The following is a 24,016-nucleotide window of genomic DNA, read 5'->3' as shown; positions in this document are numbered from 1 at the left end:
ACTGCCGTTAACCATGGTTGGAGGCACGTTGTTCATGTGGTACATCATTGGAGTCGTGGACGTGTTGTACTTATACACGGCTTCGCAGTGTTTGCAGTGATGTTTGTTAGTTTTTAATTCAAAATGGTCCCATACCACACTTGTCACGCTGTGACCTCTTCATGATTAATTTTGAAATCTACGGAAACTCGCAGGTAGCTGAGTATACTGTTTTCTAAGTCAAATATCGCCCCCGGTTGGTAAAATGTTTCATTGCTGCCACACAGTGAAACTCATTGCATTGCTTCAAGACTCACACTAAACAGCATCTTTATTTAATACCAACGTTTGATCAATAAAAAAAAATTAACGTGATCGACACAATTCTTAATAATCAGTTATCGATTACCGATTAATCATGCCCATCCTTAGTGTATAGTTTGTTCATTTGGAGCATAGACGGTGTAAAACATGGACGTTGCATCCGTGACATCAGCCACAGGTTTTTGAAGAGCCATTGTGAAGCTCAGTGTGGTGGCTCTGGATCCTACGATTTTCACAGTCCTGCCTCTGCTGCCTTCAGGATAATCCAAAAATGGGCAAAGACGTGGAGCGTGGGTGGAGCTAAGGTGAGCTGAATGAAGCATGTCAGTCAAAGAGGCCACGCTGTTAATTATGCATAACTTTAAGCTTTAATATAATTTGAACAGGTGAGTTATATAAAAATTCAGGCTTGGTACAGTTATCGTAAATGGGAAAATTAGCTATAGAGACCAAAACAGTTTTTTGTACCAGGCTGTAAACATGTTTATTTCTGCTGTGAAGTTGGACATTTTAACATGTGGGGGCTAATGGAGACTGACTTGTGCTGTAGCCAGCCTCAAGTGGGCATTTGAGGAACTGCAGTTTTTGGTACTTTTGCGTTGGCTTGGTTCTGGGCGACTGTAGAAACATGGCAGACTTTGTGGAAGAGACTCTGTGTTTGTGAATATGATAGCCTCATTTTAAAGTAATGAAAACACAATAGATGTCCCCTAAATCTTACACACTGGACCTTTTTAAACTGAAATGGCTTAATGGGAACGTACAAGATTTACGTTCACAATTAACTGTGTTAACAAACAAACATAATGGCTAGCTAACATCGTTTTCTGTAGTGAACAGGGTGACATTATCTTGGCATAAATTCAGTCAGATTATATATGAATCATAAAAAAGTCAAAAGCAGCGACAAAGTTCATTTATCTTGCACGCCCAGAAAAGCAATGAAAGGCTGAAGACCCCCGATGTGGCCGCTGCATTACGTCACATGAAATCCCTCTATGTTATCTGCAGGCTTTCAGAGTAAAGTCAGACATCATCAGCGATGACCTGGCCTGTCCTCCCTCACCCTTGCCTTATCTCCCCTATCACAGATACAACATCCACCAAGCAGACAGAAAGCTTTCTCTAATTGGTCTGAAAACACACAAAGTGGCATTTTTATTCTGCTTAGTCATTCTTACTCTGCCCTTCTTTACCTTTACCCCCCCTCTCCCTATCTTTTCTGTGCTGGCGCGCTCAGATGAGACCGCTGAGAGGCTGAGCTCGGAGCTTATACGGCGGGGGTTTCTCTGTAGCTCAGCAAGCGCTGTGGTTCTGCCCTTCGCTGAGGACACTCATACGAGTTCTTTCCCTCCAGAGAGAAGCCTCGGCAGACCTCTGAGGTGTGAGGAAGGTGTTTGTTGAACAGCAAAGACGGCGGGAAGCACGACGAGATAGGAGGGGTGGCTGGGGTTTGGGCTCCTATGGAGGCCCGCTCATGCTCAGACTGATTTTTAAAAAAATGTTTTATGAGGATTGCATTTCTGATGCATGCTTGATAAATAGCTGGTGTGAATAAGCGAGCTTTCGCCAATGAAAGCTATGGCAACTGTCGTATTCCCAGCCACAGCACACCTATAGAATTCAACCTCTGTGACCTCTCTATGCGGTAAACTGATAGACACACCTCATGCTCAAAACATGAAGGGACCATGAATGCGTATAGTATATTTATGTTCACCTCTCGCAAATATATTCCATGAAAAGCCTTTAAAAATGATGCTCCTATAAGAGCCATGTTTTTTTTCATTAACCCCAACTATGCCTCAGCCGCTGACAGACTGACATGCGAACGCGTCCATGAACTGCTGCAGATGCGGAGAAAAAAAAGTGTCTGCCAGTGCTCACAGGCACAGGGGCTGCCATTGTGTTAATGCCCCCTCATTCATTTATCCTGCATCTGGCCCGCAGTAACGCCACAGGCGCTCCTTTCTTCAACCCCGTCAAAAGCTCTGCTGTCTCTCTCCACCAAACAAGCCCCGCGAACTCCTGCGAAAAACTTGACTCGCCTCTCGACGGTTCCTCAGGCGACGGAGCCAGCGGCTCCGCGTTAACAGACACGTCTCGAGCAGCTTATGTCACGGAGTTCTCCACCTCCAGTTTGTACTACTGGTGTGCATCTGTTGTTCACAGAAATCCTGTTGGGAAATATCTTCTGGGTACACGTAAAGGAGGAAGCTCTGTGTGTGTGTGTTTGTGCGATTAGTCATGCGGCCGCAGTAATCTGCTGTCTGCTCCTCTGTAGGGCCTGACTCAGACAGCGATGACCTCACCTCCGAATGGCTGGTTGTGTGTTTTTGTGTCAGCAGGGTTGTGTGTAGGTGTGAATTTGTGTGTGTCCACGTGTACTGCTGGCAAAAAGGACATGTAAGGATTACCACAGGGGATGTTGTGAGTTCACATGATCTTTGCATCGTCAAGCGCCCACACTCTTCCTCCCTTTCTGTTCCGACTGTGTCCCTCCTCCACCACCACATCTGAACCTCTTTACTCTGTTTCTCCAGCCTCAAGAAGACAGAGAACTGCAAGAATTAGTACTTTTCTCCTCCCTCCATTGGCTCTCAATGATTCCCTAGAGAACTACACACTCTCACATCCACTCGTCTGTGGTGTGCCACGCTGAGGGCCTCCCCATGTGGGAAATGGCAGCTATAAAGAGAGTGAGATGGAGAGTGAACATGGCGATTTTTGTCTGTTGCTTCCGAGTCGCCTGTGGCCGTGCATACACTATGCATGTTGACACGTGCAAATAACAATGTACACACGTATTCCAACATCATGAACGCAGCCTGACACCTGAGCGTGGCTGATGTTAAGATTTGCTTGAGATGTTGTTTATTGTTCAATTCTCAACTGCAGAACTCCTAAGTATCGTCAATCAAATGGCAATATGTTGTCATAAATATTAATAAAGCTCTCATGAACGTATCTGTGTGGCAGTGTGTGGCAGTCCTGCGGCAAAGACGTGGGTCAATCAAAGTGGCTACACTGTTAATTCTGCATAACTTTAAGCCTTAATATAATTTGAACAGGTGAGTTATATAAAAATGAATCCTCAGTACAGTTGTCATGAACAGGGAAATTAGCTATAGAAACCAAAACAGTTATTTGTACCAGGCTGTAAATATGTTTATTTCTGCTGTGAAGTTGGACACTATGGAGACTGACCTGTTCTGAAGCCAGCCTCAAGTGGACATTTGAGGAACTGCAGTTTTTGGCACTTCTGCATTGGGTTGTTAAAGGCAGATTTGATCTAAAACATTTGTCTGAGGCGTCGTTTATTGTTGAATTATGAACTGCAAAAGTATCAACTCCTAAATCACCACATTAAAGGGATCATTTATTAAATTGTTTATAGATTAGCTGTTTATTGCTCATCAATCAAATGAAAATATATGGACTTAAAATGCAGTGTTGATCATTATCCATAAGCTAAAGAAGATATATTTTTATGGATATTTATGCTAACACTTGATCAATAAGTCGAATTAAAAACAGATTCGACCTGATGATGGTGCAAGATGAAAAAAATAGGAGATCAGCAAGGTTATTACATTTTATCCTGAAGTCACGCTGTACCAAATTTTATGCAAATCCATCTTGTAGATGTAGGCTGCTACCAGATTCAAAGGTAATCCACCTATTGGAGATATTTCAGTCTGAACCAGGTCATGGACCGACCAGAGCAACAGACATTTTCATCCCTGGAGCCACACCGCCAACCTGACATGCCAGATTTCACAGAACCCCTCTGGGAAGCTGTCCTTTGAAACTGTTTAGAAAAGGGCAGCTGCCTCACAAGGTTACCACGCCGCTAGTGTGGCTAAAAATACCAAACTTTGACCGGTTCGAGCTTCTGAAATGTGAGGATTTTTTCTCTATTTCTACATATTCATAAATGTCACCTTGAGGGCACTCACTCATACCCTCACCTTAATTTAGCTTTGCTCTTTTGGTAATTTAGAAATTTGATTTCGTTTAGGTTCATATCAATTAGACAATTCTATAAGTTGAAAAATGCATTCGATGTAGATCTGTGCCCTGTTTTCATGACACTGTGCTACAGTCTACAAGAGCTAAACTGCTGCAAAGAAGAAAAAAGATAGAAAAACTCAAATCTGTTGCACAGATTTAAGGCAGAGACTTTTTTTTTGGAGTCATTGGCAGGTTTTCCAGCATGAAACTGAGACAGATGGACATCTACAACTGGACATTAATTGTATTTAGTTTGTTGCTTGGATTTAACTGAATAATTCATTGCGTTGGAGCTGAACCAGCAGGCGTCTCTGAGAAACAAAGATGTGTGTGTGTGTGTGTGTGTTTCTCTGTGTTTGTGTGTGTGAGAGGAACAGAGGACAGAAGAAGTAGTTTAATGTGGCGGATCTGTGGTTGTAAACTTCTAATCTTAGTGTTAGGGATAAGCCCAAAGTACTGCTGATTTTGTTCATATTGCAGTCGGATTGTTGACACAGAGGATGGAACTTTTGTTGCTGCAGACAAAAACGTGTTTATTGATAAATTTAGACATGTGGCATGTACTCTGATGATGTGATGCTGTTCCAGTTTGGCAGATTACTGTGAGGATTACTGCTTTGCATGATCTCTTGTTTCTCTGCGGTAAACTAGTAGTAAAGGGCAGTCACACCGGGCGGGGTGTGGTGTTCCTGGTGTGGGTGTTTTATGAATATACGGCATCCACTGTTCAGCTTTGTGATTGTAGACAGAAAGGACAGACTGACAGTCACCATAATATATTATTATACTGATACTGATATCATAAAATTCATGTTAGATATTTCATATCATAATGTGGCAGTAAAATAACCTACATTATGATATGAAATATCTAATAATCTAAATGAATATTGTATATAGAGTGTTTTTATATGTACGAATGTGTAAATAACAGAAGACTTTCTCTTATTACTATATATTGCATATTTGAAACAATTTTCATATTTCCAATCAGAAATTTAACTGACAGATTCAATTAAATCAAACAGTCTAGTCGTAGTGTTTCAGATTAAGGGGGCTGTATTTACAGAACATGTATGTCTGTATGTATGTAGGCAAGGGGGTTGCAATCTGCAACAACAGTGCTATGTGCCATTCCTACACTGTCCCTTTAAAAGAAAATAATCATATAATCAAATGTGCATATGAATGAATATCAAAAGGGCAAATAATAATTGATCTCCCATCCATAATGGTGGATTACATTAGTGAAAAAATGTGAATAGATTAATTGATAGTAGAAATAATCATAAGGTGCAGTCCTACACTTTCCTATATTATTAATGCCATATTATGGAGGCAGAAGAAGAGCGCATTTGTAGTATTTGAGTTATTTATTGATTTATGTTGCATGTGACCGAGTAATCTGTAAATTTTTCAAATTAAAGCATGTAAAACATGAATACCAACATAGAATGGTGAATAATGTACAGTGCAACATCCAACCATGTGTCCAGAAATATGACCTTTTAATTGTCACAAACGAACTATGGACCAGAACCCAAATGCACGACTCACAGACAAAAGTTTCAAAATAAAGTTTTTATTAATAAAATAAAAATCACCCTGGACAGAGGAAAAAACTCTTCACTAATCTAAGAAACTAAAACTCACTAGACTGAAGCTAGACTAAGAAAGAACAAATGAACAGACAATCTCTCTTACGGGGCTAGGCTAGGACTGATGAAACAAAACTCAAACTCAAACAAACAAAGTCACAAAACAACAAGACCTGACACTGGCAACGGCATGGAATAAATGCTGGTTCTCTGACACATGGGACGAACTGGCTGGACAAAGGGAGACACGGACTATATATACACACAAGGTAATGACACAGACAGGTAATCCCAAGGGCGGGGAAACAGACAAAGGGAGAAAGTAAAACTGGCGACAATAGACAGACAGGAAGTGGAAACGTTTCCTGGACATGACATTAACGTCAGATACAGTTATATAAAACAGAGACTAATCATACTTGAGAATCTGGAACGTTTCTTTACATATTGTCTTTCTTTATATATAACTTAATAAAGCTGATGGCAATTAAACTTCTACTGGCTGACTCATCTATTAGGGGACTAATTGTTTCCGCAATAGTTCATTATATTTTGACCAGGACTGGAACTATCTTGCATTCTGAATATCTTTTCACCCGCCGAGCTTTCACTTTCTACCAATCAGATAATTCCTGTCTTCTGTGTAAAAGCTCCAATCTGCATCTTCATCTTTCTCTCTTTATCTCTCTTATCTCGCTACACTCCGTCACCGTCTCCGACGGGCTGTGTCTCCGGCGTTTGGCAACTTGGTCTGCATGGACAGAATCAAAGTCTCCCTGTGATACAATGAGTCAAATGTACCTTTGCTGAACACCCACGGATGCTGCTGCTGAATCACGTTGCAGAGAAAAAAGAAAAAAAATACTTTCTTTTCTCTCCTTGTTTTTTTTTTTTTAGTTTTTTTGCACATCGTGTTTGACTGCTGATGAGACGTTGTTTCTGGCACTATAGAATCGAAGCGTGCATTTAGTCACATGCTCGTGTTGACAATAACACAACATATGGTCTGTTAAGAGATGATGCACAGGTGTTTGTGTGTGTGTGCTCATGCATGCCAGGCTGTGTTTCTTGTCTCCTTTCAGAAAATACAATATTGCATGTGTGTGTATATAAATGTGAAGATGTGTGCGTGTGTGTGTATTTTGGAGTCTGGTGATGTAACTAACCTGATAACCTGATCGGATCTCAGGCGGTCTGTTTCCTGTCATTGGGCTAAATAGGATTTCCCCAAAATCGCATTTTGCTGCCCTGCTCTCCTTTACTAGCGGGGGACACACTCAACCAGAGTCCCCTTGTAATATTTGCTTCATTTACTTTGCTCCTATTACCTCTTAACAGCTCCAGCATCAGCACTTTCAGTATTTATAGCCTGTATCTTGAGCTGGTCTTTTCTTTGTTGCAGCTCTTTTATGACAAAATTTTCTCACCCCCTCCTCCTTTATCTCTCTCCTCTGTCCACCACCATTATCTCCACCATCCTCCTGCACCGCTGTGCCCGATTTCATTTCCCCTCTCATCTCTCTTTCTCCCCAAAACCCACTTCCCCTCCTTTCACCTCCCTGCTTGTTCTCCCTACGTCATTCCTCTCTCCCTCCCTCCCTCCCTTTCTTTTTCTCTTTTCTCTTCTCTCTCTCCTGCAGAGCCAGACTGGGCGTCACTGACTTTGGGTGTGTTTGTTTGCCAGGCCTGCTCGCTCCTTCACCGGAGCATCCCCCACATCAGCCGGGTCAAGTCCGTCCAGGACACGTGGGATGCCAGTGAGGTGGAGGTAGGGCAGTAATAGCAAACATATATAACATATCAATCGAAAAGATGTACACATCCTGGATTAAACAGCACTTCCACCTCCTCTCAGAGGACTCTGACATTTGATATTTGACTGGTATCACTTTACCTATTTCCAACGATGGAATAGATATGCCAACATTTGAGACGGACGTTTAATCGCACAAGTGTTTCAATCTTCTGCTCTGTTTGTGAGCCAGTTTTATTCACTTAAATGTCACCAAATAGTAAAAAGAAGATTTTCACACCACTGAGCTTTAAGTCCTGCTGTGGCTGATTTACCACAGCAGGACTTAGATGAGAACAGAAGAAATTCTGTAGTGTCAGCAGTCGTATTAGGAGACCCCCAGAAGGAAATATTACACAGTAGGTACAACAGAGGTGACTCATGTTCCAAACTTAAAGGAATAGTGTGACATTTTAGGAAATCTAAAGATTTCGGATTTTTCAAATTAGCCACCTTTTGCCTTGATGACAGCATGAATCGAGCTTTCTTCTGAATTGCTGAAAAGACACCACAACTGAGGGAGAGTAAGAGAAGAACTTAAAAGAGTAAGAGAATTGCTTGGGCCAAAAAACACAAGAAATGGACATTGGACCTGTGGAAATCTGTGCTTTGGTCTGATTGGTTCAAATTTGATAATTATACTGCCAACTGAGACATAGAGATGGTAAATGGATGGTATCTGCATGTGTGGTTCCCACTCTGAAGAATTAAGGAGGAGGTATGATGATGTGTGGGTGCTTCGCTGATGACTCTTGATGGTGATTCATTCCGAATTCAAGGTATACTTCAAATCAGCATGGCTACCATCACATTTTACATACATACATCTAGTTTACCCTTAGTGGGACCATCATTTGTTTTCAACAGGGCAATAACCCAAAACACACCTCCAGGCTATCTATCCAAATTCCACTGGGCACAGATTACATGTGATACGCTGGAGCTATATGTGGCCGTTCTAGTCAATGTTTTAAGCCCCACTGGTCCCGCCATGGTCCGTTTCAGTAGCATCCAAGAAGTGGGCCTCCACTCGGCTTCTTTTTTTTTCTTCTTTTTGTCTTCTTTTTTTAATTTAAATTATTATTATTTCATCACGAGCAGCCCGCATTAATCTGCACAGAGCAGGTCGAGCTAGCCAGAAGCCAGCATAGAGAATCCGGAGGATTTTCTAAATAAAACACCCCTTGCAAACTGCTGGTCATAAAAACATAGCATAGCATATTTACACATTTAGAAGCATCTAAACTAAGGATACGTTAATAAAGTCTAGCGGTCTAGGATAAATGCTCTGCTTCTGAAACACTCCCAGCGGAGTCTGAAGTCGCGTGGAGGATGAACCGAAAGAGCTTTTGCGGCCGCAACATGACAGATGATTGACAGGGATTTTGGAGTAAGGGTTGTTTAAGCAAAGAGAGGGATGGAGTCCTGCATCAGATGATCTGGCCTCCATAATTACCTGATCAAAACTCAACTAAAAGTTTCAAGACTGTTGTAAATACATTCCTGGTGACTCCCTCGTGAAGCCAATTGTGCAGAAAGAGTGTGCAAAGCTGTCATCAAAGCAAAAGGTGACTACTTTGAAGGATAACAAATCAAACATTTTTTCTTGTACCACATAATCTGATATGTTAATTCATAGTTTCGATGTCCTCGGTGTTATGTAACGTAGAACGTACAACAAAGTGTATGGTAAACATGAAACTACAGCTGCAGCTCAGTTTTGCATAAATAATAGAACAGCTCTGTCCAGAGGTCACAAATGCCTCACTAATTATATAGCACATCACATCCATCTCATTTGTTGAATCCACACAAAAAACAAAGTGCAAAAACAACATGTGCTTTATGTGCCAGACTATTTCTTGTGCGAGACCAGTTGCCCGGCAACCAGCAGAGACTGTTGGAAGTTACTGGTGTCAGTCCTCTCATTAAACACTCAGCGAGAAAAAGAAAGCGAATAAGCGCATTTCCCAAAATGCTCCTTTAAGAACCGATCCGTTGGCTGAAGAGGTTCTTGCCCGAGGCCAACTATAGTGACAAAAACTGTGTCCAAATTCTGAAGTCTGCATGCTACTTATGTCCAAATCCCAGTACATGTAACATAAGTATGCATATTTAGTATGTGAAAGGTCTGAATGTGCACAGAATACAGACAAAAACTGTTAAGTATGGCGCCCGTGTTAACTACAGAGTGTAAAACCCATTATTTTTCCGTTACTATGGAAACAGCCCAGTCAGGGGACATTTTCTTAACAATCTGATAGAAAATAAAGCAGAATGAGGAAACATGGCACCCCAAAGTGTTTTTTTTTTTGGTGTTTTTTTTTTTTTAAGCCGAAGCAGTTCTGCTTGCTGACACATACAGCAGGAGCAGACCTCATTAACACAAACTGCTGGCTGCTGTTTATTTTCTGCACTGTACGTCTAGGTCACTGATGGAGTTTTAGGAGAGTAGCGAACAATAGGTTACAACATGGATCAGGAGTTTTATTTGGCTTATAGCCAGTAGGAGTCTGTTAAAAAAAATGATTTGATTGGCTGTGATGCCGGCGTCTCAAGACATCTTTACTCCTTGTGCAGCAGCACAAGAACATTGATCTTCAGCCTGACCCTGACTTCTGACCTCCCTTTGGGGGGTAGAGCGTCTCCTCACATGGATCAATAAGGCATCATTCCATTTGGGAGACTGTTTACACTTTTCTCCTGTGTGTAAAAAAAGAAGCTGAGCTGTTGCACGACTTGCAAACATGCCCCCCTCCCTCCACAAATATGTCAGCAAGAAATGTGAGTTCTGTGCAGAATTGTAAACACTATATATATATATATATATTATTTATTTATTTATTTATTTATTTATTTTTTAAGTTGTTGTTATAGTTGAAAATTAGTTTTTTTTATTTTTCTCTGCGCGGGAAGAGTGAAGTTGTCCCTTGAATGAATCGTGTCAGTGCTTCTTGTCACAGCACCACTGGGTGACAAAATGGACTTTGAGGGCGGTGACGCAGATATGAGTCATGAGTAAAAACAGCAGGATGGGGATGTGAGAGGACAATAATTGGGATGTGATGGGATGGATTTGACATGCAAGGGGCGCAAGAATAACACAAGAGGATTAGACATTTGGGCCAGATTTTATTAAATTGTTCCTATAAATTACGGTTTGGGGAGTGATTTTGAGATGCCAGAGTTTATTGTTGAGACTTCTGGAGCTGGTCCCACTCCAATAAAACATCCACAATCACAACAACGGCCACTATAGTAGTCACTTTATTATCCACACAGCTATACTTGGTGGGATGGTTTTGAGTTTAACAAGGTGTCCCACAGGGGTCTTTCTTCATGTTGCCTTACGGTGATAACGTCACAGTTCCTGCAGATATTTCCTATTCCCTCTTATCCCAGAGGTGTCTGGGAAGTGACGACAGAAGGAAAGTCATTGTCGACACCGCAGAACTATCTTGAGATCAAATTTCTTAAAAATAAATAAGTATTTTATTTTGAAGGATGGCTGAAGAAAAGCACATTTACGAAAAGACACAGTCAGGCTCCTAGTTTATCAATTATTATGTGCTTAAACCATGAATAAACCCACTTCTACATATTTATTCATTTCATTTTTGTGCTCAAGAAGGTAGATATACGCTACAACTAATAACATAAGATTCACGAAAGTTCATGCATTGCCTCTGTGAATGCTGGGATTCATGTAATTCTGCATTATCCGTATCGATATTTGGCTTTCTGTATGTAAATAAGACTATACAATATGTGCATGAACAGATATACAGTATGCAGAACAAATGCGATTTATAGTTCTTATAGCTCGGAGGTGGGAGTGTTTCCATGAATTAAACCACAGCTCTTGGTTTTATAAGAAAGAAGAAAAATCTGAATTTTCTTGTGCCATGGGATTCAAGTTACCTCAGAAGATTTTGTTATTTAATTGAGCGGCAACTGACAGTAACTCACAGTCTGCACTACTAAGCAGTTTACATAAAAGGAAGGCATAGCCAACGAAGTGCATACTGAGCAGAGGTTATGCAACATGCGCCTGATCTTTTGCTTTGATGTTCGTAATGTCACATTTTGACAGCAGGTGTGTCCCATGTTCATTTCTGTGACTTTCTTCAGAGGTTTTGTGTTTTGGTTGAATTTTTTTTCTGCTTTCTATTTGACCTTCACAATAAAACGCCACAGTGCCGCATCCCTTAAAGAGCCCCTGAGAGGATAAGTGAGGCGTGTTGAGGGATTCAGCCAGCTGGATTGGACTCAGGGATTATCCTTGGATGTAACTCACAATGAAAGGAACGAGAGCGTAAGACAGACACGTCCCAGTGCAGCGTAGCCGATTCCATAATTAATCCCACAGCAATGCAGGGGCCTCATTGTGAACTTAAGAAGTTCCACCTTAAGATTTCCTATTGTGATTTTGTTGTCACCATTTTCTTGACATATCACGGCTGCTGTAAAAAGTGTTTCCCAGTGGCATTTTATTTTGTAATTTCTGTTGTATAACGTCTTTATGGAAGGAAAGATGTCATTGTATTTTTCTGTTATTTTCTCTGATTTTATTTTGAAATCTGAGTAACAATAGAGGGAGACATATTTTGGGTTATTAAGATTATTATTCCTGATTGTTGCACTCTTTATGTAAGATTGGAAACCATAATATTTTACCTTAATGAAGAGTTTCAAAATAAAATACCTTTTACATATTCATCCTTTTTACCAACGACGTGTGAAATGCAGCATTGTGAAAACTGCTGTATACTCTACTGAAATGATTGTTTGACTGTGAACAGTATCAGGTTGACCAGGTCGTGTTGTCCTGTCTCCCTTTCAGTTAATGGCTGCTATGGGAAACAATGCAGCCAAGGCCAAATATGAGCAGAAAGTTCCCGCTTTCTACTACAGACCAACACACACCGACTGCAAGTAAGTACTTCAGATGTGATTTTCTAAACATGAATACTGGAGGTTCAGCCTTGTATGTTTGTCTGAAAAGTGAAAATACTAACTAAGTGTTTTGATGATAAAGATAGTATAGTGTAAGTTTATAGCACTATTATTTATTTATTTGCTTGTACTTTCTTGTAGTTATTAAATGCAGTTCTCCACTGAGCTTCCATAATGTCACTTAAAGGTCAGTGTTTGTGTATTCTCCCATGGCCTCAACACAGCCGTGCTGGTGCTAGTGTTTGTATGTCAATGTGTCATATAACCTTTATCCAACAAAATATCAAAGGTGACTTCTAAGCTGACTTATATTTTGACTACTTTCCTCCACTAGAAGTAGTAAAAAGTCAGAGTGGTTGAGTGCTTTTCCTATAATAGAAACTCAAAATGTCTGTTGTGAAACATTTTGAATTTATGGAAATTTTCCCAGAGCTCAGAAAATCTACCTTTTGTTTTTGTGTGTGTCATCTCAATGTAAATCATATGCAAAGGCAACATGTCGGTGGGACCAGCTGTCAACGTAACGTGGAAGCAAACCCAGAGGCTGGAACACTTTTTTAGGTCTTAGTTTTTATTTGAGTTCTTATAATAAAACCGTAAAGTTTTAAAGTGAGAGAGCCGCTGGTTCCATAAGTGTTTGTTTCTATTCCCATTTAAAAATTTACTCCATATCTTCAATGTTCAGAGAAATCAGAGAAACATATAAATCTCTTGAATAACAGTGATATCAGTTCTATGTTGTGGCCACCAGTTCTAATTCTTTAAACCAAATTTTTGAGAAATCGTGTGTTGTCTGTCATATTGGCATATAGGCTGATAGGGCTACTGTAATACTAAAACGCTTGAGCCTCTGCTGCCGTTGTGATGGAGACAAGGCAAGTCAGAGGTGTGAATTCATAGTGATAGTGAATTCAGAATGCCTTATGGTGAAGCTGCTGTTTGTGTTTTCAGCTTCCACCTATAATAAGCGGGGCAAAGCGCAGGATTTGAAGCTCAGTAATGGGATGTTTCTCGATGAAATTGCACTTTGGGAGTGTTGCTGTAAAAGTTATAATTTACTGAATTATTTAACAAATTATTAGTTTGTTGTGACTTTAACTTTAAATGTTTTTTTTGTTTGTTTTTTTATCTTGCATACCTGTATAAAAAAAGGTTTTTAATCACCTTATAAATCTGATATAAAGGAGACTCAGAGCGGAACCATCACTTGTTTAGAGTTTTGGCTCCTGTCCACTTCACAAGTACACTCTTCTTTTAGCATTGCTAACCACTAACCCCTTCTGCTATTTATTATTTCTAGCAGGATGTGTAGTGCGTGGTGGATTTTTTTTTTTTTTTTGTGCTTTTGAGATAAAAACGTCTTCCTGCTTCTGGAAACCAAGACAGTAAAGTTGTGCAGAGTTGAGCACTGGTTTGTACAGCTTTAAAGTCTTATTTCTTTATATACTGTTGGCCCTTGTTGGGCTCTGCAGTGCTCTGCCCACACTGTGTGCAACTGAATGTGACGAGAAAATGCTGAACGCAGGCAGTTACATGCTGATAAGTGTGAAAGTTATGCATCATGCTGTTCGGTGGAACATATTTACTGTAAATCTATATTTAATATACCATTTCACACATCTGACTTTGTATAGCACTTCCTTTTCCTCTTTGTGTGTATAAAAAGGCTATAAAAAGAACTCATACACCCCTGTAGACTATTTCATGTTGTTTAAGAGTCACAGTGGATCCATTTTTTATTTTTTTATTTTTAAATGTTAACATTAATTTGATTTTATCCAGAAGCTGCTTTATACCACGACCATCATATGTCCTACTTCAGATTTTGGGCTTGTCCACTATCTCTCTGTGTGCCTCCCTTCAACAGAATATGATTAAAAATAGAAACAGGTAGAGTGAGAGATGAGAGAGGAAGTGTCTTTGTCAGTGTCTGTGCCATGGTGTCTGTTTGTGTTCACTCACTGTACTCCCCTGAGAACCACGGCGATCACTGTGAGATCCTGTGTTACTAGAACGTTGCAGAGAGTAAGACATTTTACTCCCCGGTGCTGATAGACTGATAGTTTTATATGAATTTGAGATAGAAAAGGGGGTAAAGGAGACGATGAAAGCAGTTTGGAGCCTGAACGAAGGGACTTAGAGGTTGAGAGAGCTAGAGAAGGAAACAAGATGAGAGAGATTGTTGGCATGGCGATGTGCTGACTGTTGCCGTTTGTTTCTACTCACGCTGGAGAGGAAGAAGGTCTGAAATTGAGATTGCTTCCTTTATATGCAGCTTTGGTTAAAGGCAGTGATCATGAGGCGGTGTTTAGCTCAGTTGGTAGAGCGGCCGCCCCATGTGCGAAGGCTCAGTCATTGCTGTGGAAGCCCAGGGTTTGAATCTGACCTGTGGCTCTTTCCAACATGTCCTTCCCCATCTCTCTCTCCCCACATTCCTGTCAGTCTCCAGCTGACTCTATCAAAATAAAGCTTGAAAAAGGCCAATCATGTCTGTGTGCGAGTTCTAATGGGTAATTCAGTTCAATCAGGGTCAAGAAAGAAAGTAAGAAACCTAACAACAGTGATATGGGTCAAAACGGAAACATATACACATGTGTGCATTAAACATGAAGCCACAGCTTAACATGGCAACTGGCCTGGGTGCAAAGTGAAAAGATGAGTCAACAGCAGTGCCAAAACTCACGAGTTAACACAAACCAAAGTGTAAAAAAAGACACGTCATGGTTTGATGGTGAGGGTGTTACGTGTCTGACTAATTCTTGTCCAGAAGCAGTAATTTTCCATCTGTGTTGGTTGATACATAATGTCACACCGGCAACAAAAACTTCAGGAACTTAACTCTTGGCGAGAAAGCCAATAGGCCAATACTCCTTTTAATAAATGCTAATATTTCTACATAAGTAAGGGCGATTTAATCTTCACGCATTCTTTGCACTTGCTAAAATAGCTATAAATTGTTGTTCATGCACATGAAGACTTGCAGGTGCATTTCACTCCTACAAATGCTACGAATGCAGGTGACGCACTAAAAGCTTCAAATATATTTAGTCAAATATGCCACCTTTGAAGAGTTTTCAGGAGAAAACACTTCACATCTCTACGCCTGTAGGCACACATCACCATGTTGGATCAATGACAACAAAGAGAGGACTGCAGAGATTTATTTTTATTTTATTTTTTTTTGGGGGGGGGGATTTATTAGAATCATGAAAGCTAACTGTGAGTGTATTTCTGTGTCTCCAGGCTGCTGAGAGAGCAGTGGATCAGAGCCAAGTACGAGAGGAATGAGTTTGAGTTTATCGAAAAACAGGAGCCCTACTCTGCTGGTACGTGCATACTGATGTGTTTGTATTATTATGCCTGTGAACCACATCCGAGCTCCTCATCTAAATCAGAGCGTATTTCCCAAAATGTTGTACACCACGCTGTTGTAATAGTGCTAGAAGTGTTTTCATTTTCTGATTTCCTGTAATTAGCTATCTAAACATGGTGTGTTATCTAATATCCAGGATCATTTTCTGAACACAAAGAAACCAAATAACACCCCATGGAGATAGTGTTACCCCGTTGCTGCACGTCTTTATCGCAAACGTCTTCTGATGGTGCAAAAGATATTCTGTCGCGTGTCATGTCAGTTGTTCTGAAGCACAAGTGCACGCAAATGCATGTACGCTTGTGTCTGGAGTTTTTCCATCCAGAGAAAGAAAAAAAAAACAACAACAAAAATTGCTGCTCTGTTGTTGGCTTGTTTTCTTTTTTTTTTACCCTTCGATAAGCAGAACCTTGAAAACTCCTTGGACAAACATTTCCCGGCGGATGCCAGAAGCTGGAAGTCAATTATCCAGAAACATCCTTCACCGACTTTCAAACATTCATTTTCGGTGTTGTTCGTCTAATTGGCCGTGCATACGTTTGCAGTTTAAAGCGCAGTCGCTATATTCAAGCAGTGACACTGTAATTGTCTCTGCCAGAGAGTAGAACTGCCAGTAAGACTGTGTGTTTGTTTGTGTGTGTATGTGAAGTATACTGTGTTTGTGTGTGGGGTATGTGTGTGTGTGTGTGTGTCTACTCGTATACATTTCACAGTCTTGTTGAAGATGGAGCTTTCTGATTGGCTTGCAGTGACCTCATCTGTTTATTGTTACAGTGGAAAACCATGCACGCATGCACACACACACACACACATGCACGGTGTAATAATATGAGTCATTCTGTCATATCTATTTGTGTGTTCATGCTCTCTTTATCATTCACTTGAGGTGCATGACATCTGTGTGTGTGTGTGTGTGGGGAGGCTGGAGTTGACTATTGGCAGTAACCTGGCCTCCACAGCGGCCAATGGTTAATATTGATCCAGTATGCAAAGGATAGGAGGAAGAAAAAGAGTGTTAGGGAAGGAGGCGAGGGTGGGGACAAGGAGGGCTATTGATCGATGAGGTAATGCCAGTGTAGGTGAATGTTTCATGTCAGAAAGTCACAGCCACAAAGACACACACACACACACACAACACACTCAAAGATAGAGTGGAATGAGTGCAGAGGACAAGAAGACAGGTAATCAATGGCAGTGGGCACTGATTAAAGAGAATGTAAGAGCAGACAAAGAAATGTGTGTGAACATGAAAATGAAGCATGTGAAGTATTATAAATTATGGTATAAGAATTATTGTGTACATACCGTATATGAGATGTTGGATTAACGTCCCACGTCGACTATGTAGACCAATGAGCAGATCCTCTAAACGCTACCTGACCGACCTGAGCACCAAACAGCAGACAGACAAAGTTACAGCTCACAGCTGTTAACAGCTTGCTGTGCTCTCCTGAAGTGTCCCAAAAAATCCAAATAATACCAAGTTATGTTTAAGTTAAAGGGTTGGCTTACTCAAATTACAGTCAACGCTATTTTGTAACTAAATCTTGTGGTAATAAGTCTTGCAGATTTCTGCCTTTACACGCACTGAGGTGAACAGAACTTTGTTTGTGGTACTCCAAACATTAAAAAATACCCCAAGCACTGGATGGATAATCTATGAATCTTCTAGTGAATAGTTTTCAGTGGAACAACTCTCTAAAGACATGATGATTTGAAAGTGAATGAAACACTGTTTACATGAGAATAAAACAATGTACATTGTTGGATACCGTTGAAGTATCATCTTTTTGCTGAATCACCCCTTTACCATCCTTCCGTCATCTATTTCTTACTCTAACGTACACCGGAGGAATCTTTCCGCTAAACTTCCTGTTTCATTATTTAGATTGTGTACTGTTCTATTTCATCATTAAGGACAAATGAATTCCTCTTTCACTCCTTTGCAGTGTAAACGCACGCTACAATTGGCAATCATGATTAAACATAAACATGGTAACATCATGAGTCTTATGGCTAAAATATGTTCATCCGTTCTTTGGAACACCACCACCTTCTCCACCCAAAGCACATAAATAGATCCAGATTAGAAGGAAACCACTTCACAGCAGGACCAAAATAGACGAGAAAAGACAGAAAAGGAAGCAGTGTTGGCAGAGCTTTCTACCAAAATAGACTGAAGAAGAAGCAGACATTACGGGCTATAAATAGAGCAGCATATCATTAACATGGAAAAGGATGTTCTTTGGTACAGAGAAATGAAGTCTCCGCGTGCTGTCTCATGCCGTATCTTTTGTCTGTTTGCCTCCCGGATGTTGTGTTTTCTCTCTCTCTCTCTCTTCTCGTCTTTTTCGTCCTCCTCTCCTAAATGCGATTTTGAACGATCTTTGATTTCAGTTTAACTGAAGTATCATATGACACCAACCTGCTTCAACATCTCACCATTACCGCTACAAATGCCTCCTCCGTTTAATCTCTCATCTGCTCCGATGGGTTTTTGACACCGACCTCCCAACCACACACTTTTCTCTCTCTCTCTCTCTCTCTCTCTCTCTCTCTCTCTCTCTCTCTCTCTCTGCCCAGGGTACAGAGAGGGGTTTCTATGGAAACGAGGAAGAGACAATGGTCAGTTTCTCAGCCGAAAGTTCATCCTGTCAGAGAGGGAGGGGGCGCTAAAATACTTCAACAAGCAGGACGTAAGTGAGATGATGCAGCTGATTGTTAAAGGGTGTTTACACACACACACACACACACACACACACACTTGTATAGAGCCAGCAATTCTCCAGAGTACAAGGCTTGGACTCTGTCCTGTTTGTTGTTTGTGTCTTCCCCCACAAAGGCCAGGGATCCCAAAGCGGTGATGAAAATCGAGACCCTCAATGCCACCTTCCAGCCGGCCAAGATTGGCAACCCGTGTGGCCTCCAGATCACCTACTTGAAAGACAACAGCACAAGGAACATCTTTGTCTACCACAGCGATGCGAAGGTACACTGTAAATTGCTGTACAGATACCCCCTTTTTAAAGAACCCTTTCTGCAATGCAGTGGCATGCTTCTCGTGGGCTCCATGTCAAGTCTTATATTACAGTAATACAGGACATAATAATACACGGTTGGTAGTATAATATGCACGCAGTCTGCCTAACAAAACACACTTGGAGTTGGAAATGTCCCTTTAATAATTCATTTCCTTTCGGCTTTTTCTGTAACTGTTCATTTGTAGTATGAGCTTCAGGAGCTACACTGCAGTCCCAGAGTATTTGCATAGCGACACATTTTGGCTCAGAGACAGTGACTCTGAGGATAAAGTGCTGACTTTTAGCTTTAATTCAAAGGTTTGCACATCTGCATTCAGTGAGAAGATTAGGAACTGTCTTACTGTTCATAAATGGAGGGGCCATGGGGGGAAAAAGGCCACAAGCTTATGCATTCGAAAGAGGGGAAAAAAGCCTCAAACAGCAGTTACTGTAAACCTCACAGGCATTGTTTCATTTTAAAGATCAAAGCCATTTTTTGCTAGTTATATTTTATTATTATGGCCTTTTTTCCTTTCTGCTTTAAATTGAATCCACAAAGATTTGTTGTATTGTTGAAACCCTGACTGTCGTGCGTAGCCTTTAAGTTAGTTGCAGCGTGACTTGCAGTTCTGTCATTTGTGGTTTTTCAAAAGCTCCTCATCAACCTGTAGATTCTGAGTATATCTTCCCCAGGGAGGAGGAGCAGGAGGGGGAGGGGGTTATTGTCACTCCCCACTCCTTCCTTGTGGGTAGTGATGCGGTCTGGTCCGAGATGCCTAATGTCAGTACTACACTCATGTTAATCCATTCCACATGCTGCAATGAAACGCAGATAAATACATCTTTTATTCTCGGGAAAGTACTTAAAGTACTTCATGTCGTTTAGTTTGTAAGGGTCGACAGCAAACGGTGAAGGAAATGAATTTGTAAATGCCAACGCCATGGTAACACTTCAATTTATGAGTCCCATCATTTCTATATAATTTCCTTGGAGGGTCCCTGGAAAGAACTACTTTATGTAATTTAGTCGTAATGATACGGAAATAAGAGACAGATGTTCTGAGTCATAACAATAAGTACACACTCATTTCTTTTGGTTCATATGAAAGAACAAGGAGTTAATATGGAAGCTGCAGAGTTCTGTGGTTAATCATTTCCTGTTAAAAGTGCTGACTAAGATCCATATTAATCCAAGTGAATAATCATTTTTTATTTTAAGCTGTGTTCTCTGTATTTACAATCATTTTTATACTCTACAAACATTTTACAGTTTTGCAAGTTTAACTGACTCGTTGTGCACTGATTAAAAGACTGATTGTTTGAAATTCATAAACATTCCCTTTAAATTGCACCAAATTACCAATTAGTCGTCTTTTCCCCTGATCTTCCTAAAAAAATACAAATCATGTCTTTTCTATCGATATTTAGTACTACTGCGGGATCTGTAAGAAAAGAAAAGAAAAATCCAGCCCTCATTCTCTGTTTAAGCTCTTACCATGATTTCAAATCCCGGTTTTTGTGTGTGAGAAAGGAAGCGATTCGTCAAAAACAAGAAGATTAAAGAGAAGACACCATGATCTAATGCTAAGGGTTATTCAGGGGATCATGTGGAGCCTCAGACAGGAATAACTGCTCCCTCTGCTGGCCGAGGCATGTAACTGAATGCTGTGACAGAGTTCATTGGGTTCATTCAGTGTCACCGTCACTCTTGTTCTGTGGTGGAGGTATCGACAGCACTGCAGCATCCACAAGACACGCGTGCCTTTGACTACATTAAGTGTGTGGAGAAGATACCTTCACAGGCGTCAGGGAAAAACAAACCCAACACCCACGTTGTCACTGAAGGTGTTTTTTTTGTTTGTTTGTTTTTTACAGGAGATGGTCGACTGGTTCAATGCCATCAGAGCGGCCAGGTTCCATTACCTACAGGTGGCCTTCCCTGGAGCAAGTGATGAGGAGGTGAGGGCAACTCCTTTCATCATACAGCGCTGTTGTCACGTCAGGAAATCATTTGTCTTTTAATGTGTGACAAGCATTATTCTTAATGTTACGTGCTTTCTTTTGTTTCATGGGATTTTCTTTCCTTCTCCAGCTGGTGCCCAAACTGACCCGAAACTTCATGAAGGAAGGCTTCATGGAGAAAACGGGTCCAAAGGTGTGTGCCGTGGTTCTACTCACCGTGTCCTACCACTCTGATAAAGTGAAATGGTTGTTAGGGTTAGGGTTAGGGTTCATTTCTGCTTATGAAAATGAAACTGTTGTACTTACAGCACCTCAACACATTGCATTAAGTGATTTTCTTTATTCTCAGAACGTTTAATTAGAAGAATTTTAGATAAATTAATCTGTGTAGTTGAAGCCTGGAAAAAAAAAAAAAAAAGAAGTGGTATTTCAACAAAATATACATTTTGCATATAAGAACCATGTTTTTTTCATCTTTCATCCTGTGAATGCTGCCAGTTTGGGAAACATTTCTATATAGTATACTACATCGAGTGTTGGGCATGTTACTTTTAAAGTGTAGTACATAATGTAATGTGATACTCGGCATTATGAAATGGAAGAGGCTAATGTTGTTTTTATCGCGGTTCATTACAAATCCAGTGGTGGGTGATATTGTATAAAACGAAGGCTCTTCTGTGGAGCACAGGCCCACACATGCACTCTCATTAAGTGCTTACCATTGTACTTGTGTTAAAATCGCCTCCTTATATGAACAATAGTGTGATGATAAGCAACAGTTCAATAATCCAGACCTTTTCAAATAAACAGAAGCCTGCTGCAGAAGTGGATTCGTTAAATAAACACTTCATTTCTCATGTAAAACGCATGAATCTGAAGTTGACGGAAACAAAGTCATTAAACAGTCTGCAACTATTGTTTGTTCCAGATAAACCCATAATTCACCACATATATGTGATGTTGTCTGTGATGCCTGACCTCCTGGTCTCTATGTGCTGAATAAGAATGTCAATATTTTGTTGACACCTCTTGTGTCTTCCTGCTCTGCCACAGCACACAGAGGGCTTCAAGAAGAGGTGGTTCACCATGGATGACCGGAGACTCATGTACTTCAAAGACCCTCTGGTAAGAAGAGACCTGCGCCCTCGTGTGTCTTTCTTTCAGTGCTGATTGATCGCTTACTTTGCTCACAGTTTTGTTCGTCTCCCTCTCTTTCTGCCTCCCAGGATGCCTACGCCCGCGGTGAGGTGTTCATCGGCAGTAAGGAGAACAGCTACACTGTCCTGTCCGGCTTGCCCCCGTCCACGCAGGGCTACCACTGGAACCATGGCATCACCATTGTCACGCCAGACAGGAAGTTCCTGTTTGCCTGCGAGACCGAGGCCGAGCAACGGGATTGGATAGTCGCCTTCCAGAGGGTCATCAATCGGCCAATGAGACCACAGGAATATGCAGGTGTGGAAAAATACGTAATTACATTTATGTTTCCATGTTTAAAGGTTCCTTTGTGGAGTTTTTGACCGCCAGTAGCCCTTTTGATGCTTAGTTTGCATCTTTGAGCAACACAGTCAACACAGTCATCCTTTCATGGCGTAAAACTATGCCCTTGTTTGTTTTTAAAGTATGTAAATGAAGAGCACAGTAACAGTAAGATAATTTTACTGACCCATGCAAATATATAGTGCTCTTATTCCTCGTCTCGGTTCAGGTTACCATGGTGATCTACCCCAGTTAAAAGTAAGTCAGCTTTGTGATAGAGGAAAAGTGGAGTTAAGCCACAGGTACAAGTGTGTTAGTCATTAGTGCGCTTAGTTCAGGGATGTACTCACACATCATCTTAGAGCTGAAGTGAGCATACAAAAGACTTTGTGTCTTTTATAGTTCTATTTTTTCCCCCTTTGTCTGGAAACATGTGGGTTTTTGTCTCTAGCTGTCGGCTTCACTGCGCCTCCCCTCCTCTTTGTGTTTCTCTCAAAGTTTCACAGTTAACTGACACAGTAGGATCAGGCGCTATTGTGATTTAAAACCAAACATTGTGCATCCCTCGGTGTTTCATTATAGTGGGACTCACTCCATCTCTGCTGAACTGACGAGCATGTGGGCTGTGAAGCCCCCAGTGGCCTAATGGATAACCGTCCTCTGCTGGCTGTCTTTTACTGAAAGCTGGGTGGTCTCTGACCAAAACAGTTAGCCACGTTTGTAGATGCTTCTATAGTCTGCCTCTCTGTCTTCACAGCCTGATCCTGGATAACAAGTACCACAACTGCCTCTGTTAACTCTGCATTTTCCAATGAAGGCAAAGTGTTAGTTACAAGCAGCACAGAATCATGAATGATGGTGGTTTCCTCAAGGATACCCATAATGTGTTTTGGTGAGAAGTGATAAATGCAATCAACTTTATTTGTTCACAAAAAAAAACTTAACAGGGGACCTTAACCTTTCATTTAATTCCCTGTAAAGCATCTTTAATGTCATGTGTTAGTATTAAATGTAATACATAAATGTAGTCAAACAATAAATGTTGATATATTATATTAAAAACTATATTAAAAGAATAGTCTATTGTTCCTTTTAACTTACCCTATGACTTTCCGTGTGTCTTTGCAGTGGAGGCCCATTTCAAACACAAGCCTTGATGACTACACGAAGCCGCAACTCACAGCTGAAGCCGGCCCAGTCCGCGTTGAAGATGCAGAGACAATCCCTATGTGTGACCACAGACCATGCGGGGGGGGGGGGGGGGGGGGGGGGGGGGGCGGGGGGACAGGAGGGTGATGGGTTGGGGAAAGGGCCGGGATGAGAAAAGATGATGAAGAAAAAGAGACAGATGGACAGACTCGAGTCTATCTGTGTAGAAAACTTGAACTCTCATGGGACTAAAAGGCCCATCGTGGGTTTGAAACGTTGGTGATCAGAGGCCAAAGATGGTAGATGATGTCATCACTAATGCGCCTACCAACCTTGTGCTATACATTATCATCCTTCCTTTCCTCAGCCA

General features: G+C 41.0%; 1 protein-coding gene across 1 annotated transcript in view; it reads left to right on the top strand.

Moving 5' to 3' along the window:
* Window positions 1-23,744, top strand: part of LOC104929328 (arf-GAP with dual PH domain-containing protein 1) — a 28,054-nt gene extending 4,310 nt beyond the window's left edge. Inside the window, exons 2-11 of the mRNA XM_019259304.2 lie at window positions 7,556-7,683; window positions 12,551-12,642; window positions 15,907-15,989; window positions 18,620-18,732; window positions 18,879-19,025; window positions 20,932-21,015; window positions 21,149-21,211; window positions 22,072-22,143; window positions 22,245-22,473; window positions 23,626-23,744. Coding sequence (XP_019114849.1) covers window positions 7,556-7,683; window positions 12,551-12,642; window positions 15,907-15,989; window positions 18,620-18,732; window positions 18,879-19,025; window positions 20,932-21,015; window positions 21,149-21,211; window positions 22,072-22,143; window positions 22,245-22,473; window positions 23,626-23,654 — 1,040 coding nt within the window. The 3' untranslated portion in view covers window positions 23,655-23,744. The remainder of the gene's footprint in view (window positions 1-7,555; window positions 7,684-12,550; window positions 12,643-15,906; window positions 15,990-18,619; window positions 18,733-18,878; window positions 19,026-20,931; window positions 21,016-21,148; window positions 21,212-22,071; window positions 22,144-22,244; window positions 22,474-23,625) is intronic.
* Window positions 23,745-24,016: the final 272 nt, after the last annotated feature.

This window comes from Larimichthys crocea, chromosome XVI (assembly GCF_000972845.2).
Source record: "Larimichthys crocea isolate SSNF chromosome XVI, L_crocea_2.0, whole genome shotgun sequence".
Lineage (NCBI taxonomy): Eukaryota > Metazoa > Chordata > Actinopteri > Sciaenidae > Larimichthys > Larimichthys crocea.
This window is presented reverse-complemented; position numbering and strand designations above follow the sequence as displayed.